Below are 26,116 nucleotides of genomic sequence, written 5' to 3'. Positions count from 1 at the left end.
GGAGCCCGCCGAGGGCGGCGGGGAGGGAGCTGGGCGGTGTGAGCTGCGCTTGGTCCGGTGGCTGCGCCCGTCGGGGGTGCGAGGAGGAGGAGGAGAGGGGAGAGGTCGTGTCCTCTGGTCCTCAAAACCTGCTGGGTTTGTTCTCATCTTGGCGTGGAAGAAGCGGTGCAGCCAGAACGGAATTGGCGTTACATGGTGAATTGGGTTGGCAAAGGTTTAACTAACCCTCGGGAAGCCTTGTGCTATCCCACTTAATGTGTTTTTCTTTCTTGGGGTTAAAAGCATAAGGTGTTACAACTGTGGGCCAAAGTTTCTCTGCTTGCTTAAGAGGTGCTGTTGGTATCCTGCTTTGTGCATTATGGTTAAAATATGTACTTTTCCTTTCAGTTTATTGTAGTTTGCTGTTCTAAGGTTATGACTGTTAGGAGATCAATAGTCATGACTTATTTATGTTTCTAGTAACACAGTTCTAATGAATGCAAAGAATCTATCCTGGCGATACATTTTTCTTCAGCAGGGATGTCTGTAATCTTTAATTCATGGTGTGATAAGTACATAAAAACAAATTTCTTTGGTCATCTTTGAGTACCAGCAAAGGGCCAGGGAATGAGCTGCCTTCTCCAGGACAGGAGCAGCTTTTGCCTCACCAAGTTTGGCTGAGCAGTTGTTGGGTAGCAGAAGTGAAGGGGTTCCTTTCCTTGTGTGGGCCAGCTGTCCCATGTGGGAAGGTCGTTGTATGGTCCTGCTCCTTGAGTGTCAGGCAGCCTTGGGCAGCTGGGGGGAAATCAATGGCTCTGCTGGCAGAGCAGGAGCACTGCCTGCAAGTGCTAGGGTGAGAACTTGACCCTGGTGATGGCCCGAGTTAGTCTGAGGATGGAGGAACATAAACAGGGGGGATGCTCTTGGCTCTGTCCAGACTGAATCCCACAGTTTGGCATGTGAGAGGAGGTAGCAGCTGTCAAGGGGGATGCTGCAGCTCCCTGCATGTGGAGCAGCAGGGCAGTGTGTAAACAAACCCGCAGCGAGGGAAAGGGAGAAGGCAAACTGTGATCTTCTGCCTGCTCTGGGAGCAGCAGGACTGAGTGCTGTCCCTCACCTGGCTCGTGGGGCAAAGCAGTGTGTCCAGTTCACCTCTAAAATACCTTGAAGGAGCTAGTAGTTGTTTTCAGCTATTTCGCAGACACAGGAGCCTTTCCGCAGGGCTGCAGCTCACAGCAATTTCCTGCTGTAGTACTACCACTTCATGTTCAGCTCCACTGAACCTCGGCTGGGAAAACCCATTTGTAAGTAGCGTTGCCTTCTGTTCACGTCGCCAGCGCTCCCTGCTTTCCAGAGCTGCAGGGTAGATCCTGTCGTTTTATGGCTGTGAAATCAGGGTAAACCGGGTCAGAAGGATCAAGAATACTTTATCTGAATAATCCAGAGATAACAGTGGAGGATAACAGGGAAGGACTTTTATCTTGGAGGGAGTGAGGCTAAACCAAAAAGATGTGAATTTCGAGCAGCGTGCTTTTAAACACGGAAGCATCATGTTGTAGTGCAGGGCTGTGGAGTACTACAGGATGCTGCAGTACTACAGAATGTAGTGCACAGATGCAAAGGATTTTAAAGACTCAGTAAAATATGAAAGAATATAGTGGAAAATAAGGATCTGTGCTTTTTTGCTGAAAAGCTTTTCATATAGTGACAGTGCTGAGCTGAAAGTAGCAGCAGCTGTAAGTCCTTGCGGTACCTGTAGCACTTTCTGCAGATGTTACTCTGCTGTTACAGTGAGAAGAACACAAGAAGCTGCTTGTCTAGCTCAGGTGATAGTTCTCTGCTGGGGTGCAGGTATAAAAGATCACGAGAAGCTCATGAGCAGGAGAGACTCTTCTGCATTCTGTGAATAAGCCTGCATGAAAATGAGAAACAATTCACTCTAGTGAGTTAATTGTCTAATAAGTGTGGTCCTATTAAAAAAAAAATAATAATTAAAAAAAAAAAGTTCCTGTATCTCTTTCTTGGTTTGAATAAAAGGCTGAAATGCTGTTCTGAGAAGCTGCCCTGTGCCTATACTGGAATTCTCACATTAGGCATTGTGTGAGTTGCTGGAGGTTCCACTAGAAAAAGAGATATGCTTTTACTAGGTTAATTGCTAACTTGTCTTGACCTGTTTTCAAGCATATGTTGTGAGCACTTGGTTCCTACTAAATAGCTAAAATGCTGCTTAATTAGGAAGCTTTCAGTCATTTCTTAGATCAGTTCATACACTGGCATTCTTGGTAATGCTTAGCAGTGAACATCCTTTCAAAGGACCTTTTAAAAGCACTGAAGCTAAGCTATTTTTGTATATTGCAGAAACAAAGTAACTCAATAACCTCATGTCTTCAGTTCCAGCTAGGAAGGTGCTGTGTGTAACAGCTCTTTTGTTCCCTGGGGTTTGCCATTAGGAAGCTGTACAGGTGTGTACTGAGCAAACTGCCTGATGAACCAGCTGGGATGGGGCTTGTAGGCTGTGCCCACTGCCTGTCAGCTCACAGATCTGACTGTTTCACTTCCTTATCCATACCTATTATTCAGTCTCATTTTTTTACTATAAGTTGTTTGGAGCAGAGATCATCTTGCCTGTCTGCTATTTCTGGTACCTGACAAGGATTCCTCAACACTCCTGTAATACAAACAATAACTAACAGGTTTTGCTATGCAGTGTCTACTAGCAAGTCTGCCATGGTGTCTTGAACTTAAACACTATTAAGATAAATCCTTACGCTACTTGATTTGGAAACACTGGAGTATACAATAACAGATGAATAAAATGTTTTAATGTTGGACATACATGTGTGAGCTAATAGGGTAGACAGTATATTATGGCCTATGTCTTCTGATACAGTCTTATGTTGGCCGTGTTGCTTACAAGTCTAGGCTCTGAGCAGTCCAGTGAAGAGCACTGTTTGCAGGAGTTGTCTGTGCAGAACAGGACAAACAGTCACATCCATGAAATGTAGGTGATCTGTAGGGTCAGGCTCATACTTTTCTCCTTTTCAACATTCAGGAACTAATTATCAGACAGTCATAAACTGGTGGAGTTCACTGCTGCACCCAACAGTAACAATCAGCATGGAACAACCTGAAATACTGAAGATACTGTGAATCTGGCAGAGGAGGAAACAGTCTTACAAAACAAAGCCAGCCTCATTTCAGGCACAATTTCTACCCTATGTAAATTGTGAGCAGAGGGTTGGCTGGGATGATGCTGATTTGATGTGATTGTAATCCTTTAGTAACACTGATAGTGGTGGTAGCAGAACATGCCATTACAGCATCATTTAGGTGTCACAAATGGCTACAGCTGTCTGAAGATGAGTACCACGGACAAGCAGTGGAAGCAAAAGGAAACTTCATTTAGTGAATTTTCATGTCCTGGTGACAGCTGCCATAAGGCTGTAGCTGTTGTATACTTGCCTCGGTAAGAATATTGTATCTTTCAGAGAAGTCATTTTCTGAAACCATTTAATTAGGACAGTTATTTCTGGCCGTGGCATTTGTACAGAACAGAAGGCATGATTGTTCTTATGTTTGTTTCTCTGAGTCCTTTGATCGACTAGAAGCTCTCAATGCTTTACGCTGCAAATTACCTCAATAGTTTGGCAGTTCATTTCTTTTCTTGTGTACTTGGTTAGGGAAATGCAGAAATCCTTGTGACTCAGCTTCAGACTACTATAAATTATGAAGAAAAGGGGGGGAGGAGGTCACATTTCAAATTAGGAAAGGCAATTCTAGGAGGATGGGAGGAATACTGGTTGCTAAATTTCAGATAAGCATCTCTTGGTTATCTCAAAATCTGAGCAGCTACCGCCACCTAGAGATGCAGGAGCCAAACAGGCTGCTATGGGATGGCTCTGGCAAGTGAGGCTGGACAATTTAAAAGAGGGAGGTAGCTCATCCAAATCATTCTTACCTTCGCAGCAGTAAATTCAGTGTGTATGCATGAGGGCTTTAAGGAGCCCTGTAGCGGAGGTGGTACCTGTGAATCCTGTTCTAGCTATGCAGGTAACTAATCCTTATACAGTCTTCCTTGTGTGGCTGAAAGAGGTAAACAAGAAGGATGCCCTTCAGTAAATCACTTGTTGACTGAACTTTAGGCTACACCCAGTTAAGTATTTGGGAGTCAGAATTTTGCTGGCTTGCTACAGCTGTCAGGGAGACTTGATAACGTGTCCAAAGTTTGCACTAAAAAAGTGCAATTTAGAACCAGTCCCTTATGGATTTGAGTTGGTTTGGAGGAAGAGGTTTCCCCCCCCAACCCCTTCACCGAAGTCTTTTTGGTTGGGAGTGTCCTTTAGAAGATACTTGGTGGAATAGGGAAAAAACAAATAATCTGTTTTTCTTAATGTATTGACTAATCTGCCTTTAGCTTTATTTCACTAGATCCAGGATTTTTGCAATTTCAAAATGAAGTATTGATGCTTAGGGGGCTACTGAAGGTATATGTTGCTACTCTAACAACATGAAATACACTTTTAATATCTGCCTGTTGGTTCTCAGGATATAGTTCCCTGTTTTGTTTTGAGCTCACAACTTCTGGCTTGTATGTTTTGTCCATCAGTCTTTGGCTATAGCAAGTTCTTCTTCTGCATTTGAGAGAGAAGAATAAGCGCTGTTCCCTATTTAACTTGTGAGGAACTGCTTATAAAGAGAAACAATGTGCCTTTCTTGCCTGCTGAACTCAATCACCTTTGCAGTCATGTCTGTTTGATTCTTACAGACACAGTATGTTTTGGGGGCTTTTATAATAACTGCTAGCTTATGGCTATCAAATGCCCAGAGGAGTAAGAGACCCAACTAAAGCTCAGTGGGAGCTGGGAACTTCCATCTGGCAGAGCCTTGAAAAGGCAAGTCACTAGCTGATGGCACATACTGCCTATCTTTCTAGGTGGTGTTTTTGATACTTTCTTAATGATGCTTAAAATCTGTTAGCGTCAAGTATATTGGGGAAATGCTTAAGGTGTAGCTTCTGAGGGAACGGAGTTTTCCTGTGGGAAACTGAGGAGCTGTGGCACAGGGACATTCTCTGTTCAAGTTGGGAGACAACTGCAGACTGTTTATAACATATGAGGGTGTATGAGGAGAGAGCCATTGTGCCAAACTAGTGTTTGAGAAACTATCTTAAGCTCAGCCATAGCTCCACATCCAACCTCTGCCTCTCCAGTACACTTACTGGGCTACAGATAGACATGTAGTCCTTTGCATGCATGTACTGTAGCAGGAGGAGTCTGGGAAAAGATCAAACTAGGTGAGGTTTTGAGCAAAATGCTGTTACATGCTCTTTATTAACTCAGCATGCAAAAGACTTGGAGCGTATTGCTTCAGTTAAGGCTGTAACAGTAAGAACAGGACTAGAGTGGTTTGCTGTTTGGTTTTGTGTTGGTTGTTGTGGTTTTTTTTTTCAGAATCCTGTAATAACATATCTTACAAAAGCAGAGGTAAGAATAACCTTGTGCCAGTTCTAGCACATGTTGTGCTGTATCTAATGTGGTCAAAACTCTGCTTTCTTTAAACATAACAGCTCCTGGAGAAATGCAGTTTTGTCTAGATCAAGGAATTAAAGGTTATGATCTCTGGATGCCTTAGTCTGTTATGCCATTTACTTTCTAAGCTTGGTGCAATGTTTAGTATCCATATGGTTTAGTTTACCCTTCTTTACGCTGACCGTGGCGCTCTCAGTGAGTGTTCAGCATTTGATATACTGAGATGAAAAGAAATGAAGTCTAAACTTTATTCAAGTGCTGGATTATAAGTAAACCAACTTCCCCTTAGTCATAGCTGTCACTGTACTACAGAAACGTATGGACACTGTTGGGATGAGCGACAGGACTTGTTTTGTGGTATTTCTAGATAATTGTGCCTGCTGGCTGCCTGCATTAAGACTTGGATCTTCTCTTGCTATTTACATTCCTTTTGGGTTGATAATCCAGTTTGACTGAGCTGTAAATGCCAAGGGAGAAATGCTATTTGATAGAATTTGTACTGAAAGCCAGCGTGAGTCCAAGGGGGAAGCAAAGCCACTAACAAGTTCAAGCTGGCAAGGGTAACTTAACCAGAACTCGTGCCAGGAAACTGTGGTGAAGTACGAATTTGCTGCTGAACATCATGACCGCCCTTTATCTTTATAATGGGTTGAACCAAAACTAGAAATAAACACATCTGAAGTTCTTAATTTTTGCTTTTCTAGATATAAACATTAGAGTTTATGTCAATGTCATGGTTACTTTTTTTCTTGGCAGCTAATGTCCAGCAGACTGGTGAAGGGTTGTTTTTATTTTATGGGAGACAAAGAAAGGTATTTTGCATCTCATGACAACAGCAGGGTACTTGCTGGTATGGCACCTGCAGGTTGCTGCCAATGAAATGGTGAAAAGACAGGATGAGGAGATACTTCTTTAAATCTTCTCGCAGAAATACAAACTTCGTGTAATGAGAAGCAAAAGAATGTCTGAAAACTAGTTTTCCCCTTCAAAGCTAATGATGTGTCCCTGAATTTAAAATTAAGAACAAAGCTGCCTTCCTTGGAAGGCTCATTTTAAGTCCTTTGCTTTCTCTGTTTTTGCACTAATGATTCATTTCTGCTGCCCCTTGTGCAAAACCTTTCTGCCATTGTATCTGCAAAAGTAAGAGGAGTGTTAATGATAAGCAAGGATGTTGCAAAACAGTGAGTCAATTCCACAGGCCTCCTTAAAAAAACAACAAACCCAGCAACAAATCCCCAAAACAAACAAATAAACAAACAAAAAACCTACTGCAGAAATAAGACTGAAGAAGCTACTTAAAAGTCTAAGTCTTCAAAGAAGTCAGCCTCCAAGTCTGACAAACCTAGATGTAACATCTTGAATTTCATAATGCTCAAGCATGAAGTTGTATCATCAGGTTCTTCATCAGCTTTGTTCAACATAGATATTGTTGTGTATTTTTTCCTTGCTCTGATTCCTCTAACTGTTAGGAAAATCATAGAATCTCGTGCTTGGAAACAGCAGAAGTCATTCCCCCTCCCTCTAGCTAGTGGAAGGACAGGTACACAGTGAGAGCTAGAAAACACAATAACTTCTATGTCTACTCTAAGTTAAACACTTTAGAGCAAGTCTTCAGTCACAAAGCACCACCAGACCTGTTAGTTTTTGACTTATACTCACTAGAAGATGACTGCAGGGGAACTGCTGATACTCTGCATATCCTGTGATTAGTCATGTTAGGGCATACTTCAAAACATGACTTGGAGTTTTGTTTAGGACAGTCCTGAGCCACTTGTGTTCTTAACAAAAAGATGTGTGTGGAGATGCGTTGGAAAAGGAAGATGACCAGAATTCAGTCATCTTTTCTCCTTTGTTGTTTTCATGGAGATGGTGCTACTCTGGCTTCATCCCCTGTAAGGGCTCAGCAGCTGTATTACGAGTAGGCATAGCCTTGCTCTTCTCTGGTTTATCCAAATTAAGGCTGACCTTTGGTCCCTGGCAAGCTGCCTGGTTTGTGTTATAGGGTTGGTGCATACCCACTTGTGCACTAGTAGTTCTCCGTGGGAATAGGTCTTTGCTGAATTTTGTAACAGATTTGCTGTGGGTAAAAAGCAGCCCCTGGATGAGACAGAAGTTGCATTGTGTTTCAAATCAAACCTCTTGGAGGTTTTAATGGTGAAGAGTGGTTGTTTCTACTGTAACACTAGTTTTGCTTTTCTTGTTGTTCTTTGTTATGTAATGGTCAAGGCCACAAATGAGAAGCATGAGGCTAAAAGGCAAAGAATGATGGAAGAAACAAAAAGCCATATGGCGATAGCAGGAGGTCCTGCCACCCCACCTTAGGCTCGTGACAACATGCCCTACATTTAACCTACAGTCAGGAACTAATTAACGACACAGATGGAAGTGAGCTAGCATATGTATTCAAAATAATACCCCTAAGGTTTTAATCAGCTGCCCTGCCTCTTCCTGGGTTAGATATCTAAGTTACCATCGAGAGATTTGCCAAATATGTGAATGATATATATGGGTAAGGCAGCTTTGTGTATTGGCTGGAGTGAGGGATTGGGAGCGGGGGCTCCCTTCTTCTCTGGGGCAGCAGCGACTTGCTGTGCAGTCTGGGGTAAGTTGCTTAAATGTCTTTATGGGCTTCAGTCTACCCAGAAGGAAAATTAGTTTTCTGATGCATTTCCTCCTCACTGTTGAGATTTGGTGTTTGCGAAGCACTTTGGGAGCTTTGGCAGCATGTTCTCTAGGAAATGTACAAGTGGAGAGTCACAGCGGCGTAAGTACCATGTCTCTTCTCTTGCAACCTCTAAGTATTTTTTTATTCCTCTCTAGAACGAATAATTATCTCTGATAAGACAGCTCTGTTTAATAGGGTGGTGGCTTCTAGATAATCTGTCATGTTTTGGAGAGACTGTGGAGAGGCTACTCAACAGGCTAATTGGGTAATTTAATGTTTCTGGCTTTAACTTTCTCCTTCCCCACCCCCAGCTATCTGAAAAGAGGCTCTCCTTCCCTGCAGGGCAGTAGGATCAGCTTATGTGAAGGGACAGGTATTGAAGTTTTTCTAGAGAAGTGTTTATTTAATGACTGAAATCCCATATACAAATCTACCCTTTGGAGCTTAAGGGCTCTTACAGTGAGAACAGTCCGTTGGCAGCAAAGCCACTTTCTTCAGTGGTGTGTGTGTGTGTGTGTGTGCATGAAACAAGACACCCAAGCAAGGAGCCGAGGAAAGTTAGGTGGTGTTGGGCTGGATTTTGCATACTTCTGTTTATAGGCATGTCTGGGCTATTTATGTGCTTCTATGGGTGGGGGAAGGGAAGAGCTAGTCTGCACACCTTGAAAGCTTGCTTTTTTCCCTTCCTCTTTGAAGTATGATTATTCCCAAAGATGCATATATCTCTCAGGAATCCTGAGTGCGAGGAAGCTGTTTTGCTGAAACAAACATTTTGTTCTAGTTTAGCTGTTGACCCTTATGACCACATCATTGCTGGGCCACCTTTGCAGCTGGTATAAATCTATGAACAGAGCACTGTAGATTGATAGTAGGCAGTGAGGATTGGGTCCACCAAAACATACTGCTTCAATGAACCTCAATAGTTTGTGTGGAAATAATTTCCCATGATGCCACAATCTCTAGTTATATCTAGTGGCAAGTATGAAAAGTCATGAACCAGGTAAACTGCATTTTTAATTGGGTGGGAAAGGACCAAATGGCCATGTAATTCACAGGAATCAGTGTGCTACTCCTTTGTGAAAGAAATTACACCTTTATACAACTGGTAGAAGTTAGGAGCCTGATTAATTACTTCTTCCTGCAAGGCTTCAGGTTTTACTTTTTCTTTATGTTCCATGAAATGTTCGTACCTTGAACCACTGCAGCTAATGAAGCTTGTTTTCAGATGCTGGCATCTTTGCCAGATGTACCTCCTCACCCATTCTAGTTATTGCAAACCCTTTCCTTTGTGGAGCCTGTGAAATGAAAGCAACAATACACAGTGTTGTAAATCTGTAAGTGGGTAAGTTCATATACTCATATTTTCCAGAATAAAGATGGGAAAGGTGGGGGAGCTTATTTGGGTGGGTCTCAGCTGCTTGCTTGGCAGTTACACCACAGGACTGTTGTAAGAGTATTGTCTAGGAAACTTGTATCCTTCTGTAGAATCTGGTTGAATCGGGCTGCTCAGATTAGATTAGATTGTATCCTAGATTAGGGATAGAGACTCAGGCATAGCAACTGCCAAAGTCTTGTGTCCTGGTTTGAGCAGTCAAACCATAACATCTTGTTTCAATGTGAAATCACTAGGAAGGTGGGGGGGGAAGCCCAAAATTCTAATGCTCTCAAATATGTGGTGTGCTGCATTGTCCTAACAAAATATCAGTGGTGAAGTGTTTTCCATACCATTATGTTAACGTATTAACATAATTTTTCAACAATGTTATCTCAAAGATTAAGCCACTGTTACAGCAGGACACTTGCAGGGCTCACTGCCCAGTAAGGTGGGTGAAAATCTTAATGACTACATCTGTATTAAATATAAATTTCTCATTATTCCATTAATGCAGGTGACTTTCCTAACTTACCAACTTGTACCCCGGGTCTGGATGTTCCCGTGTAACTTTGGGTTTGAGTACCCCCAGGAGCTGCCCTGATGCCTCAGTGTAAGCTTTTATCCCTTGCCCCATCCATGGGCAGGATTTCCATGGAGATGCCATGTTAACAAGTGGACTGGGCATGTGTTGAGAGAAATCTGCACACAAGGGCAGGCAGCCAAAAGATGACTGATAACACCACTGGCAAATGCAGGCATATTGTTAATACCTGTCAGGGCTCTGACAACAGGCATTTCCAGTTTCTGGTTCATGCACATCACAACATACTGATCTGCTTCATTTCAAGGACTGACTATGGCTAAAAGCAAGATATTCTCTTACAGCAATGCCACACACAGTCAGGGTCTCAGCAAAGGTAAGAGTCTTGAAACAAATGGGTTGTTCTCCTCCCTTGTCCTAGAGGAAGCACTGCCTGCCCAGACCACGGGTAACTGCTCCATCTGATGCTTATGCTTTTTAACCACTGATTTGCCTTGGCTGAGCTTCCCTTACGTTCCTGTTGAGTGCATAATGTTCTATAGGTCCTAGGGAGTTTGCCACTTGCAGCAGAACTGATGGGTGCGTGGGATGTTTTATATGCTGTTCAATAGTTTCTAGGCACTCGTGTAAGATCCAAGTTCAACTGGTACAGCAGCTTCTGGGTCGTTCCAGGGCTGCTGGACACATGTCACAGTACAAGGGATCCAACACACGCTAGTACGCACGCAACACGCTCTGTTCTGTTCCTGCTGTTGGGTGCCAATTATCCTGAACTTCAGTGGAGCTTCATGTGTGTACTTGGCAGAATAGCTTAGTCCTGTGATGGTTCAGCACAGTCTTTCATACCAAAGAGCCTTAGTGAAATGGAAGGCAAACCACAGATGCTGCTCAAGGGTCTGAGGTTCTGCCCTAACATTTATCTGTGTATAGGTTGAATTAGCATTAGATAAAGTTCTAGAGGCTATCAAAGCAAACTGTTTCAGAGAACAGTAATTATCTGCTCACACAGAAGAACCAGGTAGTATCTTGGCACAGAGTAATCATTCCATGGAATGGTTTTGTGGTTTTTCTCCTTGTTTTGTGGGGAGCTTTAGATAGCCTATTCTGTAGGTGAACTTTCCTTTCACAGAGGTTGCATAATGTTACTTGTGAATGAACACAGTAATTCCATGAACGTATCTTGACAAACACTCTAAAACAGATTAATGTGGTTTTCTAAGCCTAAGGTCAATTTTGAAATTGGAATTTGCTAATGCTTAGGCTTTAGGCTTGGAAGTCATGTCCCTGCTGTGCAGTATTTGTGGCTACCCAGGATACTCCTGATAAGCAAAAATAAATCTGCTGGTAGTGCTTTTATTTGAGGGGTCTATACCTTGGTATTTCAACATGAAGTTTTGGCCAAAAAATGTTGTGGTAAAGCATATTGTCTTTGATACATACATATAGGAGTGCACACACAAGGACCCTTTGGAGCAGAGTTTCTTTGTTTATAGCAAGGGATTGCAAAACCCAGTGCAGTCTGAGCGCCCCGTGTGTGGGATGCTGCTGCCAACAGCTGGAAAGGCAATATGTGTGTCACTGGCTCAACAACCAGTTCCCATTGTAAAAGTACAAAAATAGTGCACATCTGTTCTCTGCCATGGGTGCTGTCTCTCTGAAAGCTCTAATACCATCTGTGAGTCTGGCCTGCTATTTCTTCACTTGCACATACTGCCAAAACTCATCCTGCCTGTTTCCTGGTATGGGCAGATTCATCAGACAGAAATCCTACTGGGAACTCCTTGTAGCTTTGCATTTGGCCAATTTAAGTTTAAGCATGCTTGTAATGAGGAGACTGTCTGCTCTGCACCCATTAGAGAAGCTGAATTCTCTTTATCAGACCTGAAGCAAGTGTGTCCTTTGCATGGTTGTTTGACTGCCCAGAAAGGTATGATGAAAGTTTTCAGGAAACTCTTGATAGGTAACTCCATGAAAGATCAGGAGTGTAGTGTCATGGCATTCTTATTTTGCCCTTATTTTCTTTGGTTTCTTTCCCACATTTGGTCAGCAGGAGAAGTTGTGACTTTTGTCTGTGTTGGGCAGAGTCTGATAAAACCTAGGAACCCCACAAAATCCCCTTGTAGTGCTTTAAATGGGCACGTATTTCTCTTGAGTCAGTGCAGGCATTGCTGGAGTTTCTTTCCTCTCAGAAGCTGCACCATAGGCAACATTTATTATCTTAAGATGAAGGGAAAATTCTCATGTTTAAAGTTGTTGTTTACAAGCTACTTGTAAATTTGCTTGCTATTTTATCTTCGTGTTCAAAATGGTTCTTAGTCTCTGCCATCTCTGGCATTAGGGCCAAGTAGATTTTATTACCTCAGGGAAAACCAACACGAGAGAATAACTACAAAATGGGTTTCTTCTTCCTGACTGGGAAAACCAACTTACAAGAATACAAATTGGGTGTGTGTTGGGGGGAGAGTGCTTTGTTTTCAGTAATAAAAAAGTAATTATATAGTTTGCTGCATAAATAGCCGCAAGGATAACCAAGAGTGCGTCAGACATCCAGTTATGCATGTGTTAAAGGTTAATACTATTTGTTCTCAGTACATTTAGTCTTTGCAAGTCATGTGCTGACATGCATCCCATTTTGGTATCTGTTCACACACTCCGGTAATGATGTGTAGAGCAGGAACTCGTGCCTCTGCCATTCAGTAGTATTTAGTAAATTGAACTTTTATATAAAGGTCTTAGAAAATGGCAAGGCAGAAGATGAATGTCTTCTTGCTGCTAATTTTATCTTCAACCACACACTTCTTTCTGGAGATTAAAGCATTATTAATCTATTCCATTTTAAAGTTATTTCAACTTCCATAGCTCATATCAGGATGCAGAAAAGCAAGTATGTGTTCGCAGCTGTTCCTCAGGTCTCTCTACTGGAAATGCAACCCGTTAAGCTGCTAGATTTCTGCTTAAAATAACTAAAAACAATGAAAGAAAACAATTAACCAGTGAATCCTCATTAAGTACTAATACTGAAATAAATAGTGTGGCTAGGTAATTGACTGCATATGTAAACTAGCTGTAGATAATTGACATGACCTTCATTTAACGAGCCTCCTTCCCATTAGTGGAGATGACTGCCACAGTTATGTGCCCTTATTCTAGCTGTAATTGTATGGATTTTATTGAACTACAAACTAGGTCATGTCATCCTAAGATCTGGTCCATGTTAGGTGACCTCTTTTCATTGCTCCAGCTTTGCTATGCTGCATGAGAGAAGGAGGGATGTTCTTGCAGCCATGAGAATGGATGTCGTTTGGGAAACCACACTCATGTTATTTCTGACAGAGACATCTTCAGTCACCTGAGAAAGTAGCTTAAGGCTAGGTCTTGAGGAGGCTGGCATACATCTGTTTTAAATAACATATCTATTTCATACAAGTTAATAGGTGTATACAACAGCAGATGAACCAAGATTCCCTCTCCTAGAGGAGCCTTTGATCTTTTGTGCCCAGTTAGATGGCTGAACTGGTGGAGTGCAAACTGCAGCCTTTAGCTGCTGTTCCTAGAAGGTGGGGACCAGAGACCTGAACCTCCTACAGCTGAGAAGGAATGGGATGAGTGCATTATAGGACTACAGAGATGGAAGCTTTATCATCAGTGGTTTTATTTTATATTTTTCTAGCTGCCTGTCTGACTGAAAGTGGCCATGGCACTCTGTTGTTTGGCATTCATTTGTATGGATGCCCTCAGAACATGCAGTATCAGCCACGTTGCTCCAATTAAGAAATAATCAGCTCTGATGAGCCTCTGTGGGGAATAGTTGCTCAGTCTACCAGGGTAGCATCAGGCCTGGGTGTACAGAGAAATGCTGGGGCATCATCATGAAGGCCTCATGGGATGGATGTGCCTAGCATGGAAAGGGGTGATGCCTTGCTCAGTAGCAGCATGCTGGGAAAGCAGGAAAATTCAACTTTATTCTGTGTTCCCACCCTGCTTCCACTTCCACGTAGGGTGACGTGGTGAATTCCTTGTAATTGGAAGGTTGTGCATAATCTGTTAGTGTTTGAGATTCACCAGGCACTTACTGTAACTGGCTGGCCTATATCTTTGATCTTTGCAACACAGTGAAGGTTTGGTAGCTGGGGAGTAGAGGAAAAGGACTGGAAGCTGCCATCCAGAGTGTTTCCAATGACATTGCTGCATTGGAATATTAGTCCAACCTCACAAAGGAAGAGATGAACTGTGCATTTGTGAGTCAGTTCAAAAGTAGCTGAAAGGTTGTGTGTTTGTTTATACACATAGAGTGAGATTTAAATCTTCTGCTGTAGCATATTAAACTAGTAGATTTTGAGCAGCTGCTCTAGAAATTGCTATGGCCTCTAGAATGAGGAAATGTCCTAGGTGTTAAAATGCTGCTTCCTCACATTAAATCACTTGATATCATTTTGCTGCCAAAGATGAGGACTCTGTATATTGCTCAAGTCACTGTCAAGGCAAGAATTTTTTCACATCCTGCTTGCACAGTTGAGCTTAGTCTGGGACTCATTTATGAAGAAGTAGATGTTTGATCTGTGTCTGCTTGCTAGTAATAATCCATGTGCCTGTGCTTCTAAAGCTTACTTTGACATACTCCTCTACTGTTATTCATATGAGGAAGAGGGGTGGCTTTTAGGAGAACACATTTTCTTTTGTATTATCAGTATGTTATGTAAAAGAGTCGTTAGTCTGTCTTAAAGCTGTTGGTTTTCAGAGCCTAGTTGTACACTGTTTCTTGCTACCCCAGATGATAGCAGCAATTGCTGTAAATTGCTCAAGCTTGACAGCAATTTCCTGCCTAAATGGAAGGCAAAATTGATTAAGGAAGGATTAATTTAACGTGAGGTACAAAGTACTGTTAGATCTGGTAACCAACCAGCTGTTGGTGGAGGGGGCTGGGAGCTTATTGGAGTCAGTTGATGAGGTTTCTCTGCACCTCTCTGTCATCTGTCATTTTTCCTCGTGAGCAAAATGTGCAAAGTTGCACAGCCACTATTTTATTAATTTCACATCCCTCCCAAGATCGTTGCTATCATGACAGGTTAAAAGCCCAGTGACACCAGTGAAGGATGTGACCTGGTCCAGGAATCCTTCTGTCCTTGGCTCACCTCCCTAATTTGAAACCCAAATATTCAGCCTCCAACAGCTGTAATAAGCTGATGGGTGCAAGCTTCTCCTCTGCTTTGTGCTTGCCTTGATGCCTCCAGTGTTGCCCTGTCTCCTTTGTGCTGGAAGGCCCTTGGGGGCACTACGTGCTCAGACAGTCTGGCCTCCAGAGCAGAGATGTAGGCTGGGACCTCTGGGCACTACTCTAATAAAAATAACAGGAACTTGATGAGGAGCCAGAAGATCTGTGTTCTGTTCACTGCTCTGGTGGTCACAAGATGTGATGTGGGTGTTTGGTTGTTGGTTTGGGGTTTTTTTCACTTTTAAATTTTATATAAAACAATTCTTAGAAGAGGGGGTGTCTGAATGTTGTTACTTTTGTTACCTGCTTCACTGGCTCTGCATTTGTATGGCAGCTGAACCACCTCTTCTCCCTCTTGTCTCTCCTTGTTTGATAGAGGAAGACTGATAACCTTCTTCCTTGTGTCATGAATCATCTCTGTAGTGTCTCTCTTCCTCTCCTTTGAGGACGAAATCTGATATTACTCCTTGTAGAATGTTTTTTAAATCCTAGGATGAAAAAATCTGCAAAATATTAATGTTCTGCATGGTTAGAGCAAACACGATGTTCTGTGAGTCACAGATGTCAGGTTTGTTTAATCTTAATAAATCTATGTCACAATAACACTTTTAAACAGGAAGAGAGGTGGAGGGATGAAGAACAAGTTGTGCTGGGGTAGAGAGGATTCTTGGCCAAAATCAGGTTGAGTGTGGCCTTGAGGGTAAGGGGGGCATGGACACAAACCCAAACACTTCCAACCCCCCACACACTTCATTAAGTAAACTTTGAGACCTACATTTTGGGCATTGCCTTTCCTAGTACATAATTCACATTATTTGCATGCTCTATGATAGATTGTCTTTCCATGTTCAAGTCTTAAGAGTACTAGTTTCCCACAGCATATTTGCAGAAGATGAAGTAAGGCTTTTTACATAGCACCCTGTTGGCAAACAGAAATAGAATTTACTCCAATGAGTGCTGCCAAGTATGAGGTACTTCCGAATGAACTTCAAAAGCTCTGAAACAAGCATTAGCTGCTACTTCAAAAATGTGAGCAATGCCATTGCTTTCTAGCAAGCAGAACTGGTGAGAGCCGAGATGGGAAGGAGGAGAAATAACAACTGGATGTGATGGATGTTGTTAGTAGCACTTGGGATCAGACAGAAAGCATAGCTCTCGGTCACTGTGGGCTTTGGAGGCTTCTTGGTGCGATAAAGTGTGTACTTGAGGAGGAGATAGTTTCTACCCTGAGAAATGGTAGAAACTGGTAATGGTTTTAAACTGGAAGAGGGGAGATTTAGGTTAAGACATCAGGAAGAAATCCTTCAGCATGAGGGTAGTAGGGTGCTGGAATTGATTGCCTAGGGAGGCTGTGGAAGCCCCTTCCCTGGAGGTGTTCAAGGCCGGGTTGGATGAGGCTTGTGCACCCTGGTCTAGTGGGAGGTGTTCCTACTTACAGCAGGGAGGTTGGAACCTGATGATCTTTAAGGTCCCCTCCAAACTTAACCATTCTGTGATTCTATGAATGTACAATCTACAGAGACTTATCAAAGCTCTTGGGAAGGAGGTTCTGCCCCTCTTTGTTCAATGAGAATGGAGCAAAGTGCCCACAGCAGCCTCAAAGTATGGCCCATATCATGCACCAGAACTTGGGGCAGAATGCGAGAGAAACGGGCAAACTGCTGCATTTCACCGTGGCATTAGGGCTTACTGTGCTGCTGGCTTTCATGCTGAGCTCTGGGCTTTAACTGGGTTTCAATAGGTGCTCTCCCTGCTTGAGAGCTGGCAGTGTGGGGCTCTGGGAAAGGACAGGACAGTGGTCTGGTGCTGTCATTGCAGTATGGCTCTTTATCAGCTCTGTAATCCAGCAAGTCCCTTCCATGGCATTCACATGATGCAAGCAATCTTGCCAGCTCAAATTTAGTATGGTAGCCAGCATGCTGTCCTGGGCCATTTTCTTGTTCTATATTTATGCATACACACTTTCTACTTTTAGATGAGGAATTGACCTGCTGAGACCTCAGATTTTGTATGGCCTCTTCCTGTGTTTTAAAGGTTGCTTTCAAAATCCAAACGCAATTTATCTTGGTGCTGTTCAGTTTCTTGTGACTAGAACGATGAGAGATTTTTGGCATAGACAGATCTTACAAGTCAAATATTTGCATTTGCACTTGAAATTGAAGTCTTCCCTTTCACGCTTGCGAAGCAGCCTTTTGCTGCTCAAGTGTTGCATTGCTAAATAGCACTTCTGCTTTTGCTGTTCCTTGAAATAGGTGTAATAAGTCAATAAATAAGGAGTCTGCATAGTATCTAATCTAATACTTGCTATGGAAAGAGTTTGGCATGATTCTGTGTAAGAAGTCTTGACTTGCTGGTTGCCTGAGCTTTGGCATATGCTTTGAAAAATCAAAGAACACCCTTGTACAAGAGTGTGCTTCGTCACCAGTAACGAGTTGTGGCTGCATGCAGCAGATCTCTGCTGAGAATGCGTAACGTCTGTCTCCTGAGAACTCAGGTGAATGTTTATTATTCCATCCCTTGTAAGTTAATTTATTTTTTTTTTTCCCTTTTCCTTCACAGTTCCACCAAGTGAGAAGAGTGATGACCATCCTTTTCCTTACTATGGTTATCTCATACTTCAGTTGCATGAAAGCTGCCCCGATGAAAGAAGCGAGTGTAAGAGGACAAGGCAGCTTGGCTTACCCAGGTCTTCGGACCCACGGGACTCTTGAGAGCCTAAATGGGCCCAGTGCTGGTTCAAGAGGATTGACTTCGCTGGCGGACACTTTTGAACATGTCATAGAGGAGCTTCTAGATGAGGACCAGGACATCCAGCCCAGCGAGGAAAACAAGGATGCAGACTTGTACACCTCCCGAGTCATGCTCAGCAGTCAAGTGCCTTTGGAACCCCCACTGCTCTTTCTGCTCGAGGAGTACAAAAACTACTTGGATGCTGCAAACATGTCGATGAGGGTCCGGCGCCACTCTGACCCCGCGCGCCGCGGGGAGCTGAGCGTGTGCGACAGCATGAGCGAGTGGGTGACGGCGGCGGAGAAAAAGACTGCGGTGGACATGTCCGGGGCCACTGTCACCGTCCTGGAAAAAGTCCCAGTACCCAAAGGCCAACTGAAGCAATACTTCTACGAGACCAAATGCAACCCCAAGGGGTACACAAAGGAGGGCTGCAGGGGCATAGACAAGAGGCACTGGAACTCCCAGTGCCGAACTACCCAGTCTTACGTGAGAGCTCTCACCATGGATAATAAAAAGCGAGTTGGCTGGCGCTTTATAAGGATAGACACTTCCTGTGTATGTACATTGACCATTAAAAGGGGAAGATAGTGGGTTTGTGTTGTATAGATTATATTGAGACAAAAATTATCTATTTGTATATATACATAACAGGGTAAATTATTCAGTAAAAAAAAAAGGAAAAAAAAAATTTTATGGACTGCATGTATAACTGAGGTTTATACAGTACAGTGGTTCCACAATCTATTTATTGAACATATCCATGACCTGAAGGGGAACAAAAGTCATTTGCGCACAAGTTTAAAAAAAAAAAAGGAGGAAAAAAAAGGAAAAAAAAAAGGGAAAAGCAAGCAAACAAAAAAGTCTGCATTACATTCCTCGATAACATTGTGGTTTGTCGCCGTTGCCAAGAATCGAAAATACAAAAAGGTTAAAAAAAAAAGAATAAAATTGCATGCTGCTTCAATTGTGAATTGATGATAAACTGTCCTCTTTCAGAAAAATAAATTGAACCAAAACATTCCGTTTACATTTTAGACAGTAAGTATCTTTATTCCTGTTAGTATTATATCTGTTTACTGCTTTTAACTTCTGATAGCGTTGGAATTAAAACAATGTCAAGGTGCTGTTGTCATAGTTCTACTGTTTCTCTTTTACTTTTGAACTCCCATCAGATTGAAAAAGTAAAAAAAAAATAATCATTACCTTATTCTGGGTTAAAAACCAATTTGTTTTTTGGGTGTTGTGAAGGTGTCTGCGATAGCAATCCAACTACTGACAAAAATAATAATAAAAAAAAAGAGGCAACTTAAAAAAAAATGGTGATGTTCCACTTCACATTGTTGAACTTCAGGTTTAAAGACAGCACTTATTTAACTGTACGACAACATGCTTTATTTGGGTTATTTTTTAAATTATTTTTAATTTGCTGTCTTTTGAGACCTGCATTTGCTTATACCATGTTTGTTTGTGTTTGGGTTGGTTTTTTTTCCCCCCGCTTTCCTCCCTCTGGAAGGATGTTGGTTGTGATCTTTAAAGTGTTTCACTTAACATACAACTGGAGCTTGTCATAGAGAACATACTCTCTAGAGTGCTGGGAGCAATGATTTTCATGTAATAAAAGACTCTATGCTTGGATCAAATGTCTTGGTGAAGCACAACAAGAATGTCTAGAAAGATGATCATGGATCTGAGATCAGGTTGGTCACAGGACTGGGTAGCTCAGCCAATTCAGGGGCAAGTAACAGCATTTTGGGTTGGCTAAGACCATCAGCACTGAATGTGGTCCTGTGCACTGTGTGGGAGAGTGAGAGCTTTGCCTTGGATGCTGATGCCCTTACCTCCAGAGCATGTCTAGCAGCCCCAGGCCTGCAAAGCATGGTGTGCAAGCCATGGTGATATCCCTGCCCAAAGGAGCCCTGAGCATGGCTGGGGAAGGAGGCAGAGACAGGCTCTGCTTCTAGCTGAAAGCAATTAGCATTTATGTACATGTGGCTCTACCTCTGCTGTCAGCCTTATTTTACGAGACAAATGTTGGCATAAAAAAATACTCTTGAAGTAAGTGGAGAGCAAGTGCTGGAGGAGTTGGCTTAACGTTGCTTAGGTTCTGATAGACGTATTTAGCTCTGTGCTACCCCTCTAATTATCCTGACAGAAGTGTTTCTAAAAAGGCAGGTTGTAAGCCTGAGAGCTGTGCATAGCACTTGCACTGACTACAGTGGGCAGAGAGGCAGAAATACCTCGTTAGTGAGCTCACTGAAGGCAGATGCTATATTTGTAATTCCTGTAGATGAAGAAAAGTCACTGAGCAAAGAGGAAACAACAGCAAAATATAACTCCTGAATGCTGCAGGATCTGCGTTAGTCTGCCTTGCTGGTGAAGTTAATTAAAAATCTGGACTGGGCAAAGCTTATTCTAATATGGTCCCTCACAATAATTATCTTTGAAGAGCATGTTAGCACTGATTAATATGCCAGTACTAGTAGAAGCTCATGGTGGAAGTTAACAGAGATGCCTTTAAACCCAGTAATTTCTTCTTCTTAAGGTAGAAGGGTTTCCTCTTCCCTAGGATATAAATGACCGTCAAAGGAGAAGCTTCCCAACTGTACAATCAAAGCCTTTTGCATTGGCCACGTGCTTGCAGGACTGTGAGTTAAAAACCAGGGTTGTGTGACCCACCTCCATTTCAAACTTCAGCCTTCCTGATCAATTGCAGATATTCAGGATCCCACAGAAATCAAAAATAAAAAAATACAACTTAATGAAATGTCTCAAAACTTCAACTGAAGTGCTCTTCCTGCAAATTAAATGTTGGAATAATGGAGAATTTCCTTCCACTGTGTCCAAAATCTCTATGTGTATTATAATTCTTTGCATTTAATAACCCAAATGTGGCTCAGGAGCTATTTTCAGCAATATTCCTAAGCTACAGCAGAGAGATAGTGTAATGGTGGCTTCTCTCAAAACCAGGGTTGGTTGCTTAGGAAGGGGAAAGGATGATGCTAATGAGTGAATAACAAACAGATCTCTCATCCAGACTGGAAAAAGAAATGATAGCTAGGACATGGCAGTAATCTCATTCAGATACAGGAATAAAATCATTCCCAGTTCAAATAAATTGAATTTCCAAAAGAGAAGTGTTCATGCATAAGTCATGCTAGAAATAAAGTTCCTCATTTCCCCAAGTGAATTATGGCTACATCCTTAAGCCAGAAATCCTCACCTAGGAATAAGTGAGGGTGACATTGGAGTAGCAGAACTAAAACAGTGGGATGGCAGGTTTGGAGGGGTACAGGGCAGCCCACGAGGGTGGGAGACTAAGGGGTGGAGCTGAGAACCTACAGAAAACAACATATCCTGTAGCTACATCGAGAGGGATACTCCCCATCATAGGCCAATTCTATGCCAATTGATGATTTCAGTGTATAGGACGTGAAACCAGCAATTAAACTGCAGTCCCATGGCTCTCACTTGCCTGACCTAGTACATCCATGATCACAGGCTTGGCAGTTTTAATTAAAGCAGAGACTGCAGGGTGGGGGAGGTTGGATTTCTTTCATGTCACTTAATTAAACTCTTGCTGTGGTCTGTTTGTGACAAAGGTATATCATGCATGTCAGCAGGCCTAGTGCTGTGTTAAAGTAAAGACTCTTGCAACTGTAAGTTAATGTCTGTGGCCTTGTTCTCTATTATTCACCTTGTGTAACATAAATATTTATTGTATATTTATATAATTTTATGTTTTTTGGGAAAAATTGAAATTGGCATTAAAATTTAAAAGCAACTGCGTCATATTGTAAATATAATTAAGCTATATTTAAGTGTACTGATTAACATAATATATGTTTAACTATAGAGTTTTTTATGTTTTTAAATATATTTTCAAAATATATATATAAAACTTGGGGTTTTTTGGGGGACCATGTGACTCTTTTCTCTAATTGTAAAACAAACTTGAGTTTTACTATAAAGATGTGTGTTCTTTGTTTTAAAACAATTTTTACTTTATTTTAGCAATAAAATCTCACTCAGAGGGTAGATAGCCCCCTGTTTCATAGCTGGACAGTTAGCATTGGGAGGGGAGGGGTGGCAAGAATTTGTTTTCCATAAAAGTTGGGGATACTCACAGAGTGATGCATTTAATTCTAGAATGTTAAGTCCTTGTGAGACTAAAAACCCATGAATGACACATATATATGATTTTATTCAGCTGTAAAATAATAAGCCTAATGGAAGTGAGGGGGAGGGGTTACTAACCTTAGTAACTAAGGGATAAGCGAGACATAAACTCAATAGCTATAGTCCAGTCATATATCTGATTTTTAAATGGTGTCATGTATATTTATATCCCCTGCACTGAACTTATTTATGACCCCACGGAGTCCTAGGAGTGGAATTCCTTGGATTTAACATATTGTTAGCATTTCTGAAAGAGTATGCTCTACTCTAACTGCCAAGCCTTTGTATATTTAATTATCCCTAGCCCTAGAACAATCAATAAATCTTCATGATTAATAGCAAACTTTCATATAACATAAGGGGAGTAAAAAAAGTGCAAACCCAAACTCTTAACAAATTCCATTGCTGCAGATTTCCCAAGAGGCCAGTGCCAGCACCATCCCCACAAGAACTGAGGAAATGGTCCTTCTGCAGATTATCATTTATATTGAACACACATGCGTGCACATTGCTGGCTTTATTGTTGTCTTAAAATAAGTTAACAGAAGCAGCAACAGATACTCAAACCATTGGCATATGGAAGGATGGAGCCACGTTGTTCCTGCACCACGTGCCTGCTCCTGGCTGCAGGAGCCAGCTCCCCTCAGCCCCTGCCTCTGTTACTGGGCTGGACAGAGACAGGTGAGGTTGATGTAGCTTATTTTGCTGTTAAATACATGGCATGGGTAGCTACGGAATGAAACAGGCACCCTCAAAATCCATATTTGAGCTACAGAGGAAAATATGGGAGCTAACCATCCATCCTCTCTACTGAATTCTAGTTCTGCAGGGGAAAAGAAAGATATTTCCATAGCTTTTATCACTTGGAGCAGAAATAAAGGCATACAGCTAGACTTTTTAATTACTCAGCCAGAAATCAATAGCAAGCAGTAAAAAGAAGATTTTTGAAGAGAATATCAAGGTTACATCGAAGTGCAATGAGAGGGGGAGGACATTTATTTTTTTTTCCCCAGGTGGATCTGATACCCTCCTTCCACAGGCCACTTCTAATTAAGAGTTCATTGAGGAGACACCTTCTGGCAGGGCAAATTAAAAAAGAGTGGATGCACTTGTTTGGGGTAAATATAAAGAGCACCAAGGCCTTACTTTATGAAGAAATTTTAAAGTTAGGTTCTGTAGGGTGGTATCTTAGAAGAGGAGAAGGTTTTCCTGAACCCATTTTTTGTGTGAAGATTTTTTTTTTTTAACTACTTACTACCCTTTGGGGTAGTCAAAGACTATGGTGTTGATACAACCCAATGGAGTTAAACTGACAGCTTTTTTTTGATGCCTGTGGGAGAAGAAGGCCTGGAGATGGCATCAATGGGCCCCACTTTTCCAGGAAAAACTTGGATTCAACTACAGAATTTGAGATGCTTCAGGGATGAAGTCTTACAAATCTCATCCAGTCAGATGGTGGCAGAAGGCACTTGGAGGTAAGCTGCTCTTTGCTACACCAACCAACACTGTTAGCACAAAGCTCCTGGCTTTTGCTTTGCTCTGCAAGGGTGAGTCTCTAAAACCTGCCTGCAACCTGCTGACTTCTTTCAGAGGTCCACAAATATGTAGATGTATTTATCTAGCTGTAGAACAGCTACTGGTACTGCTGGTGTGTCTCTGTTGATCAGGCTGGTGCTGTGTTGCTGACTCCATGTGGGATTGCAGCCACCTCACTTGTTGCTACACGTCTCAGCTCCATAGGAATAACCTGCAGAGGGAACCAAGGGGTGGCAATTCCCTGTAATTCCCCAGTGCCCGGAGGGCTGAGCAGGCAGCGAGGACTTCCCTGCTGCCGGGAGCCCTCTGCTTGCAGCAGATGCTGCTGATCTCATCAGTGCAACCCTTGCCAGTTTGCTCACGCAGAGATTTTGGGAGATGAGGAGGAGGATTTGGCAGAGAGCTGCAAGGCTTCTCATCTAAATCCCTCCTTTCTGCTTCTACCAGGTGGGCAAAGGACCTGCCTGGCAGTGGGAAGAGGCAGGGAGCTGCCCTGCCTTGAGCTCCTGCCGTGGTGAGAGGGTGCTGGGGTGGGCTGTCCTCTGGCACCACTTGGCAGCTGGAGAAGGCCCTTCCAATAGGGTAGGTAGCTAGAACAAAATGAGCTCAGGAAAACTAGGCTAAAATGTTTGGAGAAGAAAGCTGCTTGAAAGTACTTAAGCAGTGAGTAGAAACCCCAGTTCCTGGTACAGGTGTTGCTCTTATCTATTAGCACAAGGCGAAATAAAGCTCTTCCTTATCTTCCTCTGAACCCAAATAAGCTCCCTTTGTCTTACAGTAAAGAATACCAGAGCAGTAACTCCAAAACCATTTGCTTTATTTAACAGGAGTAATCTCTCAGGTGATAGACAAAGGGATGGGTTACAAGGAAGGAATACATCTTGCTTGGATGCTGGATTTTTGTGCTTCCAGAAGCAGCATCTCATGCAAGAGACACCATGCTGGAATCTTACCTCTATCTTTAACAAAGCATTATCCTCTCCTCCCTTTTATTAAATCAAGACCCCCAAGCAAAGAATCTGGTTCAGCTTAAGTCTATAAAATGCTAGAATTTCTAAGCTAAAGTTGCAGTTCACATATGTAAACTGAGCTGTCTTCTCCTACTGTTTTATACTGGTCATAATACCCTTTAAAACTACTCAAACTCTAAATAAGAGGGTAGGTACTTACTGCACTAAATATTCCTTCAGCTGGTATCTACACTGAGGATTTTAAATTATCCTAATAAGGCTTCCAATTATATTTTTTTCCTGACCTTTATCTAAAGACCACTCTGCTGGGAGACTCATTTTCGCTCTAATCCCTGCATGGTCCTTCACAGAAGTTTCCCTATATTTGGATCCAGTCTTGGGAATCTGTTATTTAAAGACAATATGAACTATATGCAGCCATGTTTGTGTTACAGAAATATTGAGCCCTGCCAACTTTGTCATTTACATCCATGAAATAGCCCAGAAATGAAGCCATTTCACTCCCAGTTCTACAGTCTGCTCTTACACACGATGCATGTGCAGATTGGTGCAGCTCTAAAACTGGATAGAAGGAGGTAGGCAAAAGAGATTTCAGAAACATAAGAAGAACAAATCTAGTGAGCTGTGTCAAAAGTGGCACACGGATGATGTGATGCAGGGCTGTTGCATCTTATGTGCTGCTGCTGTCACTTCTCTTAGCAGGGTGGACATCCCCACCTCTGCCACTCAGCTCTTCTGGAGGAGGAACAAGCACCAACAAACGCACACCCAAAGTCCTGTTCAGCTACAAGGAGTACATGCACTTGAACAAACAGCACAGGGACAACTCTTTTCTTGTCCAAACTGTGCAGAATCTTCTCTTCCCCCCCTCCTCTGGTCTGTTTTATTCTTGGGATAAGAAAAGTCATCCCTGATGTCCCCATGTGACACAGCCCACCTGGAGAGCAACAGCACTTGACTCAGCAATAAGAGAAGTAAACTTCTTTTAAAATAAATAAATAAAATCACTATATCACTTTGTAAGTCAATTTCCTTTTGGCCTGCTCTCTCTACATTTCCAGAGGGTACTATCAAATGGATGTGGTTCTGGTGTAGGTTCAGATCTCTCTGCTAACAGAAGGTGCTGGGATGCAGCAACAAGGTGACTTTTATACACTTGGAATCATAGCATAGTTAAGGTTGGAAGGGACCTTAAAGATCATCAGGTTCTAACCCCCCTGCTATGAGCAGGGACACTGCCCACTAGATCAGGCTGCACAAGCTTCATCTAACCTGGCCTTAAACACCTCCAGGGATGGGGCTTCCACAACCTCCCTAGGCAATCCCTTCCAGCACCCTACCCTCATAGTGAAGAATTTCTTCCTGATGTCTATCCTATATCTCCTCTCTTTCAGTTTAAA

The 26,116-nt window shown here is 42.4% G+C and overlaps 1 protein-coding gene across 2 annotated transcripts in view; it reads left to right on the top strand.

Moving 5' to 3' along the window:
- BDNF (brain-derived neurotrophic factor) overlaps positions 1–19,344 on the top strand; it is a 40,813-nt gene extending 21,469 nt beyond the window's left edge. For both annotated transcript variants that reach the window (XM_010004242.1, XM_010004243.1), the window contains exon 2: positions 17,860–19,344. In XM_010004242.1, the coding sequence (XP_010002544.1) occupies positions 17,860–18,621 (762 nt within the window). In that variant the 3' untranslated portion in view covers positions 18,622–19,344. The remainder of the gene's footprint in view (positions 1–17,859) is intronic.
- The last annotated feature ends 6,772 nt before the right edge of the window (positions 19,345–26,116 follow it).

The sequence above is a fragment of the Chaetura pelagica genome, unplaced genomic scaffold (genome assembly GCF_000747805.2).
Source record: "Chaetura pelagica isolate M959 unplaced genomic scaffold, ChaPel_1.0 scaffold119, whole genome shotgun sequence".
Lineage (NCBI taxonomy): Eukaryota > Metazoa > Chordata > Aves > Apodiformes > Apodidae > Chaetura > Chaetura pelagica.
This window is presented reverse-complemented; position numbering and strand designations above follow the sequence as displayed.